At 44.4% G+C, this 13,708-nt stretch overlaps 1 protein-coding gene across 1 annotated transcript; it reads left to right on the forward strand.

Annotated features, from left to right (window-relative positions):
* The first annotated feature begins 4,935 nt into the window (after window positions 1-4,935).
* LOC134286709 (uncharacterized) lies at window positions 4,936-11,415 on the forward strand. The gene has a single exon (XM_062848367.1). The coding sequence runs from the start codon at window positions 4,936-4,938 to the stop codon at window positions 11,413-11,415; it is 6,480 nt and encodes a 2,159-aa protein (XP_062704351.1).
* Window positions 11,416-13,708: the final 2,293 nt, after the last annotated feature.

Raw genomic sequence — 13,708 nt, forward strand, 5'->3', positions numbered from 1 at the left:
TCCTTTACATGTTAAAACATAAACACATGCATGCGGTTCGTTGGTTATAACTAGGGTATGTGTTCCATCAGTAATCTCACGCTCCCATATTCATCCTAATCGAAAACAAGCGATTACGGCACCGTTTGATTCCGTTCTTTTTGTTTTCATGGGTGCTCACTTCTAACAAAAAATACAAAATTAAGAAACAAAACAAACCGCGCCTCAATCCTTCGTTTTTCGTAGGATGAAAGTGGGAGCCACATGCTTAATAAGGGAACCAATGCCCTATTTTCATAAGCATCGGATCGCTTTGCGGTCTTCAACAAAGTTCTTCAGAACATCCTAGGCTATAATTTTACAGTTTCAGACACAATTTTTCAACTTATGGCTAAAATGCAAAAAAAGTATGTTTTCTCATACAAAATCCCATACAAATTTCAATTGCAATGCGCAGAGTGTAGACGCAACCGATCGTGCTCATATTTTGCACAGATACTCAGGACCCGTAACGAAACCAAAAAAGCTTTGATCTGAGAAAACGTTTCCGATGACCCACACTAATGCATCATATTGTCAAATCATGAACTCGCACACATATTTTTTAATATTTTATTTATTTTTGTTAACGAAAAAAGTGTAGAATACGAAACACTCGTCTTAGCTACTAAGAATATTTTTCTGCGCTGTAAACTTTCCGCAAAAGTGGGACATACTCACTCATACATGTTTTTTTCTACAGTCTTCTAAAGAACCCTGATAATAAAATCTAGCTAGCAAACATGCTTTTAATATTTCCACACTCAACTGCCTTAAACCGTTCGCAACTGACACAAAACTCGTTTAATACAGCACTGGTGCCTAACAAGCATGACCCGAACTCTACATTTTCTTTAAGGTTATTATTATCCTCAAAGTTCCTAAAAAAATTACCAATCTTCCTCCTGCTTGTAAAATGTCGTCCTTGTTTATGTATTACTTCATTGAGTAGCTCTGAAGCTTCTCTGTCAACATCAACCTACTTATTGGATGAATTTGATTTACGAAGTTATTCTTTTGAACCGCCTGCCAGTCAATGGAGGCTTTAAGATTCAACCATTTGAAACAATTAAGGGCTATTCCCATTACACCGGGCCGGGACCGTGCCGGGCCCCGGCCGTGGCCCGGTCATCGATTTCTTACATGCGATTACTATGGCGTGTTTCACATCACACCGTGCCGGGGCTCGGTCGTCGGGCCCCGGCCGGGCAAGTGAGAAGCACGCTATAGATATCGTTAGAAAGAAATCGATGACCGGGGCACGGCCGGGGCCCGGCCCGGTAAAGTGAGAAGACCGCTTTAACATTCCGTAACTCTCACGGTTGGCCGTTACCGTCAACGCCACGTTAATGCTGGTATCAAGTATAAGTAGGTCGGCTCCAGAGGCACGTTCTCCTTTATTTGGGAAATTTGTGCCATCGCCATGAATACGAGCCTATTCATCATTCACTCGAGGGAGAAGGAAGGGATAAATAAGGGATGGGAAAGAGAAAAGGAAGGCACAGTGACCGGCACAAAAAAAGATCCACCATATAGTGGTTACAGTTTCTTATAAAAGCTACATACAAAAATGATAAAATATTCCTTTCAATGAATGCACTTCACCCATTTTACTTTGTGTTAGTAATCTGTGTTAAAAAATATTTGGTTGTTGAGGAATAAAGTGAATTCTCATAAAATTGGGAAAATTGCTTAAAAATAGGGTATGACAGAAAAAAAGATCCACCTAGCAATTAATTCTGAAATTTCAAAATTTCGCCAAATTTTCGCACGTTTTACTTCTTGGTGTATGCTATTGTAATGTTTTCGACATATTGAATTTATTTTGACATGAGTTTTATCAATTTTAGGCTGATATGGGGCGAATTTGTTTTTCATGGTTATTATATTGGGTAAAAATGTTCCTAAACTGCAGAAACTATCTGTAAGCAAGAAAGAATGTTATTAATATACAATATAACAATTTTTATGAGTTTTGGTCTTGGTTTGGTCGACTAATGCAAAGAAATGCATATGTTGTAAAGATTCTTAAGGATTATTTTATAACTCAAAACACTCTAACGTTTGTGTATCACTTCCATCCGCCTGTGCTGAAGCTTGCTGGAGCTATATTCTATCATATACACATTGATAATTACAAATTTTCAATGTATTACAAATGGTACACATGGTGCACACTTATAATGTTAACTTTCAAAATGAAATCACATTGGTGTTAAATTATGCGCACACATGAAATGAGTGATTGCAAGAGAGACTAACGTCAAATCGTGTTGGTGTCTTCGGCACATATATTCCTTGCAATCCAACGAAAAATATTGCAGAAGACAGCAAGATGATCTGAGTCTTTATTCTTTTGTAAACTTTTGATTCTGAGAATGTGTGTATAGGAGCGACAGTTGAATTTGATGTTAAAAATTAATATTATAATTGAATACCCGTGTGTACTACTTGAATTAAATTGTAAATTTGTAATTATCAAAATGTATATGTTAGAATATACTTCCAGCATGCTTTAGCACAAGCAGATGGAGGAGATCGTTGCGATATACAAAGGTGAGAGTGTTTTGAGTTATCAAATAATCCTTAAGAATCATCACAACATGTGCATTTCTTTGCATTAGTCGACCAAACCAAGATCAAAACTCATAAAAATTGTCCAAAAAAGTACATCCATGTATGTCTGCAAGCTAAATTATTGTTATATTGTAGATTAATAGCATTCATTCTTGCTTACAGATAGTTTCTGCAGTTTAGGAAAATGTTTACCCATTAAATTAACCACGAAAAACAAATTCGCCCCATATCACCCTAAAATTGATAAAACTCTTGTCAAAATAAATTCAATATGTCGAAAACATTACAATAGCATACACCAAGAAGTAAAACGTGCGAAAATTTGACGAAATTTTGAAATTTCAGAATTAATTGCTAGGTGGATCTTTTTTTTCTGTCATACACACCAAAATTCGATTCAAGGTTTCAGCAAAATGCTTTGCTGAAGCACATTCAGCAAACACATACTTTACTGAAAAAATCAGTAAACTGATTGTGTTTGCCGAAAATCAGCAAAGTCGCCTGAGTTTCTGAAATTCCAGCAAACTTTTCCGATCGCTCACCGGCCGTGAAAAAATTAAAAAAAATGTGTTGTGTGTCATTTGTTTTGGCGGAATCGCAAAATTATCTCAAGTCTTTTTCGAGAAGAATTGGTAACGAAGTAGTCTATTACACAATGTAACACCTCTCGGCAGGTACGTATCAATGTTTGAATAAATAAACTGCATGATTATAAACGAAACTTCTTTCTTTCAGACGATTTTCCATGTTTTCCAAGCATCTGAAAATATTCATCAAGTTGATCCAACGACTTTTCCGCGATGCTTCAAAATCATCAGATTCCACAGACAACAGCCAACAAATCGCAAAATGTTTCATCAATTCTCAATAAAACTGTGAAATTCAAACAAGTCTATTCCTATTTCAAACAAAAACAAACTTTTTTTAATGTTTTGATTCAGTTTGCTGAAATCTATCAGCAATGTGCTGCCGAATCCCACGCCGGACGAAATAACTGAATTTTCAGCAATCCTCAATGATTTGCTGATTTTTTCAGTAAGCTTCTGTCATTTACGATGACATTTGACTTTGCTGAAAATTTCAGTAATTTTTATTGCTGAACGGATTGCTGGAATTTCAGCTCGGCAAAATTCAGCAAAATTTTGCTGATTTTCAGCGAAAAAAATTTGGTGTGTACCCTATTTTTAAGCAATTTTCTAAATCTTATAAGAATTCACTTATTCCTCAATAACCAAATTTTTCAACACAGATTACTAAAACAAAGTAAAATGGGTGAAGTGCATTCATTGAAAGGCATATTTTATCATTTATGCATGTAGTTTTTATGAGAAATTGTAACCACTATATGGTGGATCTTTTTTTTGTGCCGGTCACTGTAAGGGAATAGGATCGACACAATCGCATGAGCGTACCATGGCGGGTTCAAATAGCGCCCTGAAAAGGGCACAACAAAAAACGCATAAAGCGTAAAGTAAGCCTACAGCTACACTGTGGTGCATAATTGATCGGACAAACGCCGATTTTCATACAAAATGGCCAAGTTTAAGATGCTGTAACTATGGTTTGCTTTGTTGGATTGAGCTCAATTTTTGACACGGAACTACAAATATGCTGAATTTTGTGTATACAAAGTATAAAATGTTTTCGTTCACAGGTCTGGGCGTGGCAAGGCGTTGAAAATATTGCAAAAGTGATCGGACAGCGGCACGCGTGAGCTCAATTCATCAAAGCAAACCATAGTTACAGCATCTCAAACTTGGCCATTTTGTATGAAAATCGGCGTTTGTCCGATCAATTATGCACCACAGTGTATGTTCAGGACGGCGCCCTATCGACCTAATAATTTCCCACCGTGTACCTACTGCCAACTGTGAGAAACAAACAATGACTTCGTAGCCGACTTCAACACACAATATAGGTACACAATACAGTACAGAAACAGATAGCACACAAGACACACACGATAAGTGGAACAATTTGAGACGGTCAGTGAAAATAGTGATAATTACGTTAATTACAGTTTGTTGTACAGGATTCACACGAAAAAGGGACTAAAAATGTAAGTCACGAACACAATTTGTTATTCTACTTAAATCTAAATCATGCAAATCATAAATTAAATTGTAAAATTTCCTATTCATGCAATATTGAACTTATGAACTATGTTAGAGCTTAGAAACTAATTAATTAAATAAATTTGCAGCTAAAAGCAACTCCACAATCAAAATTACGAGTTCGCTCTTTGGATTGTCCGAGGAATCATCACCTGTCGCAACAAATCTTTTAGATTTTTATCCGCGACCGTTTTTCAACGACACCCACGTGGAAGCCCAAAGCGCGATGGCGGCGGCCAGATATAATTGCACATGCGGCGAACCAATCGTCGGTGATGAAGAAAAGGCAAAGTGTAGTGAGTGCCTGCGTTCGATTCATCTCGCGTGTGCTGTGATCGGTCGTTGTATCGGTGGTGAACGCGTTGTGTGTGAGCGTTGTTATCGGCGAGACCCTCCACCTCCCCCTTCAACTACAAGGCGGTCGGCAAGCTCTTCTACCCGAGCCCAGCTGTTGCTCGATTTGCAGCGGCTCGAAGAAGAAAAGTGCTTGCAGGAGAAGGCTGCTGAGGAGAAAGTGAGACGTGATAGGGAATATCTCGCGAAGAAATATGAGCTCATGCAGGCTGATCTGCTTGCAAATAGTGAAGCCAGTAGTCGTCGATCGATATCCAGCATCGAGAAGGTTCAAGCTTGGCTTCTGGACAAGCCCACCGACAACGTAGAATCCGGCATCGGGCAAAGTGAAATCCCCGCCGGTGTATCGTCTCGGACAGGCACGGTCTACAAGCCAAACCGGCTAGTACCAACGACAGTCGCTGCATCTTCAACTCCCAAGTCAGGGCAGCATGCGGAGCACTCTTTCGGGCTCAATCCGAGCCAGCCACTAAGCCAAGATGCGTCAAGATGCGTTGTACCACGGGTGAACCAAACGCAAAACCCGTTGGATTGGAGTTTGACTTGGGAACATCCTGACGAACCCATACCGAAACGACGAATCGCAGTGGACTTGGAGGAGATCCAGCGGAAGTTCTGCGGTGTGCAATTACGTCCCCCCAACCCGAGCCAGCACCCAGTAGGTTGGCCGTTACCAGCTAGCGAGCCGGTACTAAGTGAAGCCCAGCAGAATCCCATCCACTGGGTTTCCTCACAGCAGCAGGAGATTCCAACTATAAGCCCAGCGTTGGCAAGTAGTATGGGACAAATCCAAGCGGCGCTCGCGTTGGAGCCCCTCACAACCCGATACCAGCAGACGTCCGGCCTCGAATCAGCACCAACCGGACAGGAAGCGTCGGCAGCGATTACTTCGGTGAGTCAAACGTGCTCTAATATATTTCCGACACTAACAAGACCATTGCAAAGCAAGGTGACATTCGATATGCCCAAATTGTCGTCATTTATTTCACACACTCCCTTCCCCTTGACCGAACCATGCAAGCCCCACCAAACTACCCAAACTAGCCAAAACAATGCGTTTGCCTTCAATCCAGCATATAGAAGCACTCCTCATGTCCGTCCCTCGACTGCCCCCTCCGTGCGATTTGCTGACTTTCCGCTCGTTTCGTCGGCCCGCTTGCCATTGTCTACTCAAGTGCAAACAGTTCAAAGCAGTACGGTGCCTATAGCGTCGTCGATGGCTGCCAACAGTGATCCAGTGGTGCCCAACGTGTTTCCACAAGCGTTCCTTCCCTTCGATTCTACCTCTGCAACTGCGCCAGTCCCTCAACCGTGGATAAGTTCTCCGACATCTCAACAGCTCGCTGCTAGGCACATCGTTCCCAAGGAGCTACCCATCTTTTCGGGCGATTCTGTCGAATGGCCGCTATTCCTGAGTTGTTTTCAGAACACCACACATTTATGTGGGTTTTCCCACGGAGAGAATTTGATGTGTCTGCAACGGAGCCTCAAAGGAAACGCCCTGGAAGCAGTGAGGAGTTTACTTCTGGAGCCCTCATCGGTTCCTATGATCCTCTCGACACTTCATACATTGTACGGTCGTCCCGATCTGGTCATCAACTCACTACTGCAGAAGGTGCGCTCTACTCCAGCCCCAAAACCGGACAAGCTGGAGTCTATGATATCGTTCGGTCTAGCCTGCCAAAACCTCTGTGGTCATTTGCGTGCAGCTGGACAACAGGCCCACTTCTCCAATCCGGCGTTGCTGCAGGAGTTAGTCAGCAAGTTACCAGCAAACATCAAACTTGATTGGGCGCTTTTCAAACAAAAGTGCCCTGTGGTCGACCTCGGTACATTTGGCGATTACATGGCGCAACTGGTGGTAGCTGCAAGTGACGTCGCTCCCTATCAACCGTCTCAAGAAGCTAGTGTTGGTTCGAACAAACAAAAGGAAAAAGAGAAGCTGTATGTGAACACTCACGCATCTGGCAATTCGGTGGACAACGTTGGTAAACGGAATCCTCCTAGCAATCCTGGAGGCAAGCAGAACCAACCAAAACCGTGCCCAATCTGTGGGAAACAAGGGCACAAGGTGCGAGACTGCGACGACTTTAAGAAGTGCAGCCTGGAGGAACGTTGGATGCGCGTTCAGCAGCATTACCTATGCAGACGGTGCCTGGTAGCACACGGAAAGTTCCCGTGCAAGGCAACATCGTGTGGAATGGAAGGATGTGATGAGCGGCACCATAAGCTTTTGCATCCTGGAAAGCCACAGCCAGTAGTCCCAGCAAAACAGGCCACGGCGACCGAAATCGTAAACGTCCACACCGCTCTGAAGGTATCCACGCTCTTTCGTATAGTACCAGTGACGCTGTACGGTAACGAAAGATCTATCCACACGTTTGCGTTTTTGGACGAAGGGTCCTCGTCTACACTGGTCGACGTCCGTATTGCCCAGGAGTTGGGAGTGAAAGGTGAAGTCCATCCGCTTTACTTGCAATGGACCAGTGATGTTGAACGATGTGGGGACAATTCTCAGCTGATTCGACTGGAAATCTCGGGTCGTGGGGCCAACAAACGATACATCGTTGCGGCAGCTCATACCGTGGATCAACTGTGTCTTCCTCAACAAAGCTTGCCGTTTGATGAACTCGCTCAACAGTTTCCACACCTCCGTGGTCTACCCATTCAAGGATATCGCAACGCCACTCCAACAATCCTTATCGGTTTGGACAACACTCACCTGAAGATTCCTCTTAAGGTACAGGAAGGCAGAGTCGGTCAACCAGCGGCGGCGAAAACCAGACAGGGTTGGACGGTGTACGGCCCTATTCCTGGTGGAAGCTCCTCGACTCAGCAGAGTCAGTTTCATCTATACAAGGAAGCTCGGAACCCTGACGATGTGTTACACGACCTTGTGAAGGAGTTTTTCTCGGTGGAGCACGTTGGTGTTGCTGTAGCTCCTTTGTTGGAAGGATCCGACGAAATGCGTTCCAGAAAGATCCTTGAAGAAACGACTTTACGGCTGCCATCCGGTCGGTTTCAGACAGGGCTGCTCTGGAAATATGACCACATCCACTTTCCAGACAGTAAGCCGATGGCAGAGAGTCGGCTCAAATCGCTGGAGCGTCGTTTGCGGCGGAAACCTGAATTGTTCGAGAACCTGCAGCAGCAGATAGTCGAGTACGTGGAAAAGGGGTACGCACACAAAATAACACAGGAGGAGGTTCTCGGCTCAGATCCCAAGAAAGTCTGGTATCTTCCGTTGGAGGTGGTTGTTCATCCCAAAAAGCCAGGAAAGGTTCGCATAGTCTGGGATGCGGCAGCGAGCGTCCAAGGCCAGTCTCTCAACTCTGCCTTGCTTCCAGGACCAGATCTGTTGTCCTCCCTCCCGTCAGTGCTCTCCAAATACCGTCAACGCCAGGTGGCGATCTGTGGCGATATAAAGGAGATGTTTCACCAGTTCCAGATCAGACCCGAGGATCGACAGGCACAACGGTTCCTGTTTCGAAGCGACTCCTCCAAAGCACCTGACATCTACGTCATGGACGTGGCCACCTTTGGTGTAGCTTGCTCTCCCTCTGCTGCACAGTTCATCAAAAATCAAAATGCGAAGGACTTTGAGTCCGAATTTCCTGAGGCTGCCGCAGCGATCGTCCACAATCACTATGTGGACGACTATTTGGACAGTCGGGACACCGTCGATGAGGCAGCAGACCTGGCACTGCAAGTGAAAACTGTCCATGCTAAAGCCGGGTTTCACATTCGGAACTGGATGTCCAACTCCAGAGAGGTGCTTTCACGGGTCGGGGATTCAGCTGAAGAATCTGCGAAGAATTTCAAGACGCACTCAACTGCAGTTTCAGAACGCGTACTCGGGATGAGCTGGTTTCCCGAATCGGACGAGTTCGGATTCCGCGGACTTTTCCGAGAACAACTAATGCCTCTGCTTCATGGAGATGTGGTTCCTACAAAACGGCAGCTCCTCCAAGTGGTCATGAGCATTTTCGATCCACTAGGTCTGGTGTCGCTCGCCGTGGGTCACGGAAAGATCCTCGTTCAGAAGGCGTGGCGAGCAAAAATCGGGTGGGACGACAAAATCAACGAAGACTTGCTCGAACTATGGCGTCGGTGGATTGAGCTGTTGAGGCAGCTCGACACAGTTCGCATACCACGGTGCTACTTCCCAGCATACCTTCCGGAAAGCTACGAATCTTTGCAGCTACACATCTTTGTAGATGCAAGTGAAGAGGCGTACGTGGCAACCGCCTTCTTCAGGATCGTAGACCAGTCTCAAGTTCGCTGCTCTCTGGTATCGTCAAAGACGAAAGTTGCCCCACTGAAGTTACTGTCAGTTCCCCGTCTTGAGCTCCAGGCTGCGTTACTAGGAGCCAGATTAGCAGAGTCTGTAGCGGAAAACCACACTCTGCGAATCAAACAACGATTCTTCTGGAGTGATTCTTCCACTGTCCTTTCTTGGCTACGCTCGGATCATAGACGATATCGCCAGTTTGTAGCGTACCGAGTGTCGGAGATCCTGGACACTTCAAAAGTCGATGAATGGCACTATGTTCCCTCGCACCTTAACGTGGCGGATGATGCCACTAAGTGGAAAGAGCGGCTCCAGATCAGCAACAGTCATCGCTGGTTCAGCGGACCAGACTTCCTGTACGATCCTCCAAACCAGTGGCCAAAACAGGAGGTGCAATCTACCACAACAACGGAGGAACTGAGACCCATTTACGTCCATCGAGAGCTTCGGAAGGAACAAGTGGTGCAATTCAGCCACTTTTCCAAGTGGGAACGATGTCTTCGTGCTGTCGCCTACGTTCACCGCTTCGTAGACCAGCTGAAGCGGAAGCGGAATAAAGAAGAATCTGACGTAACAGACATCCTTACTCGAGAAGAGCTTCAGCGTGCGGAACAGACGGTTATCAGGCAGGCCCAGTTCGAAGCCTTTGGAGATGAAGTGATCACGATGCAGAACAACCAGACTCTACCAGTGGATCAGCGTCAGCGCCTCGAAAGTTCAAGCAAGCTGTACAAACTGTCTCCTTTCTTGGACAATCAAGGCGTAGTTCGAATGGAAGGACGGATCGACGGTTTCTCTGATGCGACGTTTGATTTCAAATACCCTACTGTGCTACCGAAGAACCACTACGTTACCCAGCTCATCGTCGATTCGTACCATCGGCGGTACAAGCATTCCAACGGAGAGACAGCAGTGAATGAAATGCGGCAAAAATATCACCTGACGGAGATGAGAGCAGCATTTCGAAAGATCAGCAAAACTTGCATGTGGTGTAAGGTCTACAAGGCGACACCCGCAGTTCCAAGAATGGCACCGCTATCGGAGGCAAGAGTCACTCCCCGCATCAGGCCGTTCAGCTTCGTTGGAGTGGATTACTTCGGCCCGCTGTTGGTAGTCCAAGGTCGTCGTGAAGTGAAGCGATGGGTCGCCCTCTTCACCTGTCTGACAATCAGGGCGATCCATCTAGAAATCGTCACCAGCTTATCAGCGGAGTGCTGCAAGATGGCTTTACGGCGGTTCATAGCACGGAGGGGGGCACCTTCGGAGATCTACAGTGATCAAGGGACTAACTTCGTTGGGGTCAGTGGCGAGTTAAAGGAGCAAGTCAGAGCAGTCAACCAAGAGCTAGCATCAACATTCACCAATACGGTCACCCAATGGCGCTTCAATCCTCCAGCTGCGCCGCATATGGGGGGGTCTTGGGAGCGCATGGTTCGGTCGGTGAAGTGTGCATTGGCTTCGCTATCGGTCGAACGCAAACCTAACGAGGAAGTTTTGGTCACGTTGCTGGTGGAAGCTGAGTCGATGGTAAATTCGAGGCCGTTGACCTACATGCCGCTGCAAACTTCGGAGCATGTGGCACTTACTCCGAACTGTTTCCTCATGCTGAGTACTAGCGGGGTGAACCAGCCTCCAACCCAGCTTGTGGACGATAGGCAGACTCTTTACACCAGCTGGTTCCTGTGCCAACGATTGCTGGACCAATTCTGGACGCGCTGGGTAAAGGAGTACCTACCCACCATCAACAGACGAACCAAGTGGTTCGTTGACACCAAGCCGGTCTCTGCCGGTGATCTGGTGGTCATCGTGGACGATCGAGTCCGTAACGGATGGATAAGGGGACAAGTCCTACGCGTGTTCCCTGGACGAGATGGCAGATGTCGCAGCGCAAACGTACAGACAGCAACTGGTGTACTGCGACGTCCGGTGGCGAAACTAGCCGTCCTAGATGTTGCTGGTAATGCTCGAGAGGACATGGAGCAATACGGGTCGATAGGAATGTTCAGGACGGCGCCCTATCGACCTAATAATTTCCCACCGTGTACCTACTGCCAACTGTGAGAAACAAACAATGACTTCGTAGCCGACTTCAACACACAATATAGGTACACAATACAGTACAGAAACAGATAGCACACAAGACACACACGATAAGTGGAACAATTTGAGACGGTCAGTGAAAATAGTGATAATTACGTTAATTACAGTTTGTTGTACAGGATTCACACGAAAAAGGGACTAAAAATGTAAGTCACGAACACAATTTGTTATTCTACTTAAATCTAAATCATGCAAATCATAAATTAAATTGTAAAATTTCCTATTCATGCAATATTGAACTTATGAACTATGTTAGAGCTTAGAAACTAATTAATTAAATAAATTTGCAGCTAAAAGCAACTCCACAATCAAAATTACGAGTTCGCTCTTTGGATTGTCCGAGGAATCATCACCTGTCGCAACAGTGTACTTATCACAAGAGGTTCAGAACATCAGAACATCGTGAAGATTCAGGCTTCTTAATCAGTTCCACTTAATCAAGTGTTTATCGAGTACCCGGAAACGCAGTTGCGAGTTATCTCAATTCCTTAAAAGTGGCGACAAGACTCCCGCATGGGGGCATCCACAAACACTCAATTTTCTAAAGACTGCTTAACGTAATGCCGAGAAGAAATGTTTATGAGCATTTGGTAAATCCAATTGGAAACCATTAAAGAGAAACAGAAAAACCCGTGTGGCTTCCAATATGGAATCGAAAAGTGCATATTCAAACGTATCCTCGAAATCCATAAAAAAAATTCAAACAACAATTGCTTTTGAATGAATGCTTTCTTGATATCGTGAGCAACATTGTGTAACTTTCCATTTTAGTAAGCATGTTGGTTCCGATAGAAAAGCATGTTTAGTAGAAAAACATCACGGATATGATGCTCGACAAAGCGTTCTAATCTTGGTTCTAACTGTTTCAGAAGAAAGTGGTCAAACTGATAGGTCTGATCTTCATACGATGCATGATCCTCTCCCGGAATAACTCGACAGTATAATCGCGCCAGGATTTGGGAATAGCCAGGCTGCTAAAAAGCAGATTGATCGAAACATGTTTAATGTATTTACATTTTGGAGATTTAAAAGGAGCATAGCGATTTAGTGCTCATTCAATCGATATCTATCAAGTTCATACGAAGATGTAATATCCACACACCCAGAGAAGTGAGTATCGAAAAAGCATTCTTGGAAATCATCATCAGAGGAAGTTAATTGCCACTCGAGGCATAACACGCGAGTATGCCAATTCATTTTTACTGAAAGTAGCACACATCGGGTAGAACGCATAATGCGAAACCATAAAGGTGTTAATTAAAGCTAAGACACCTAGATAGAAATTCCCCTACGAAAGTAAGGTTCTTGAACTAAAGCTGTTCTTTTATGCTGAAGATTGATCTGAGCTGTCATAATCATAGCCACTACCCAAACAAGGCATGATAAAAACTCTTACAATCACAACACAAGAAAATAACAGTAGCGATAAATACCAATTCAGTATCGATTGAAGAACGCCAGAGGCGAAAATACACAGAGGACATTATGTAAAATGCATAACACGAAGAGCCATATAGGTGATATTTAAAGCTAATAAACAACATACTAATAATCTACCCTTGTTAAACCTAGCAATTTAGGTTTAAAAAGGATAGCTGATTATATCGGAGAAACACAAGGTCAACTGCACCATTGCTCCGGTTAGCGCAGTAAGGGCAGACCACTGACATACATAAAGATCATTATCTTTATGGTATTCGGAAGTGTCGGAAATTCCTCCAGGAGTCCCTCAGAAATTCATCGTGATGTTCTCCGAGAATACCTCAGCGAGTTTCTAGGGAATGCTTCAGGACTTCCCGTGAAATTCTGCAGAAGATTCGCCGCAGTTTCTAAAAAATTTCATCAGGAGCTATGCTGAAATTCATTCAGGAGTTCCTCAGGAATTACTTTAAGAATCTTTCGAAAAATCAAGCAGGATTTCCACGGGAATTCTTCCGAAAGTTCCTCAGGAATTTCTCCGATAATTTTCCGAGGATTCCACGGGAGTCCCCAAGGATTTCTCCAAGAGTTCCCTGAAAACTTCTCAAGGAAGTTTTCCCAAGAGTTCATCCAGAAATTTCTCCTGGGATTCCTCCAGGAAGTTTTTTCCTAAGAATTTCTCTAAGATTACTCCGGCGGTTTCTCTAGAAGTTCTTCCAGGGATTGCTTAAGGCATTCCTTCAAGGATTCCTGCAGGAATACCCCCAGAAATTCCTGCATCCCAAGCAACGCACATGGTTAAAAAACAGTGACGGCAGCGTATGTAAGGGTTGCA

This window comes from Aedes albopictus, chromosome 2, assembly GCF_035046485.1.
Source record: "Aedes albopictus strain Foshan chromosome 2, AalbF5, whole genome shotgun sequence".
Classification (NCBI taxonomy): Eukaryota; Metazoa; Arthropoda; class Insecta; order Diptera; family Culicidae; genus Aedes; species Aedes albopictus.

What these genes read in the sequence shown, in the direction of transcription:
- LOC134286709 (XM_062848367.1), top strand. Translation starts at nt 4,936, where the DNA reads ATGGCGGCGGCCAGATATAATTGCACATGCGGCGAACCAATCGTCGGT.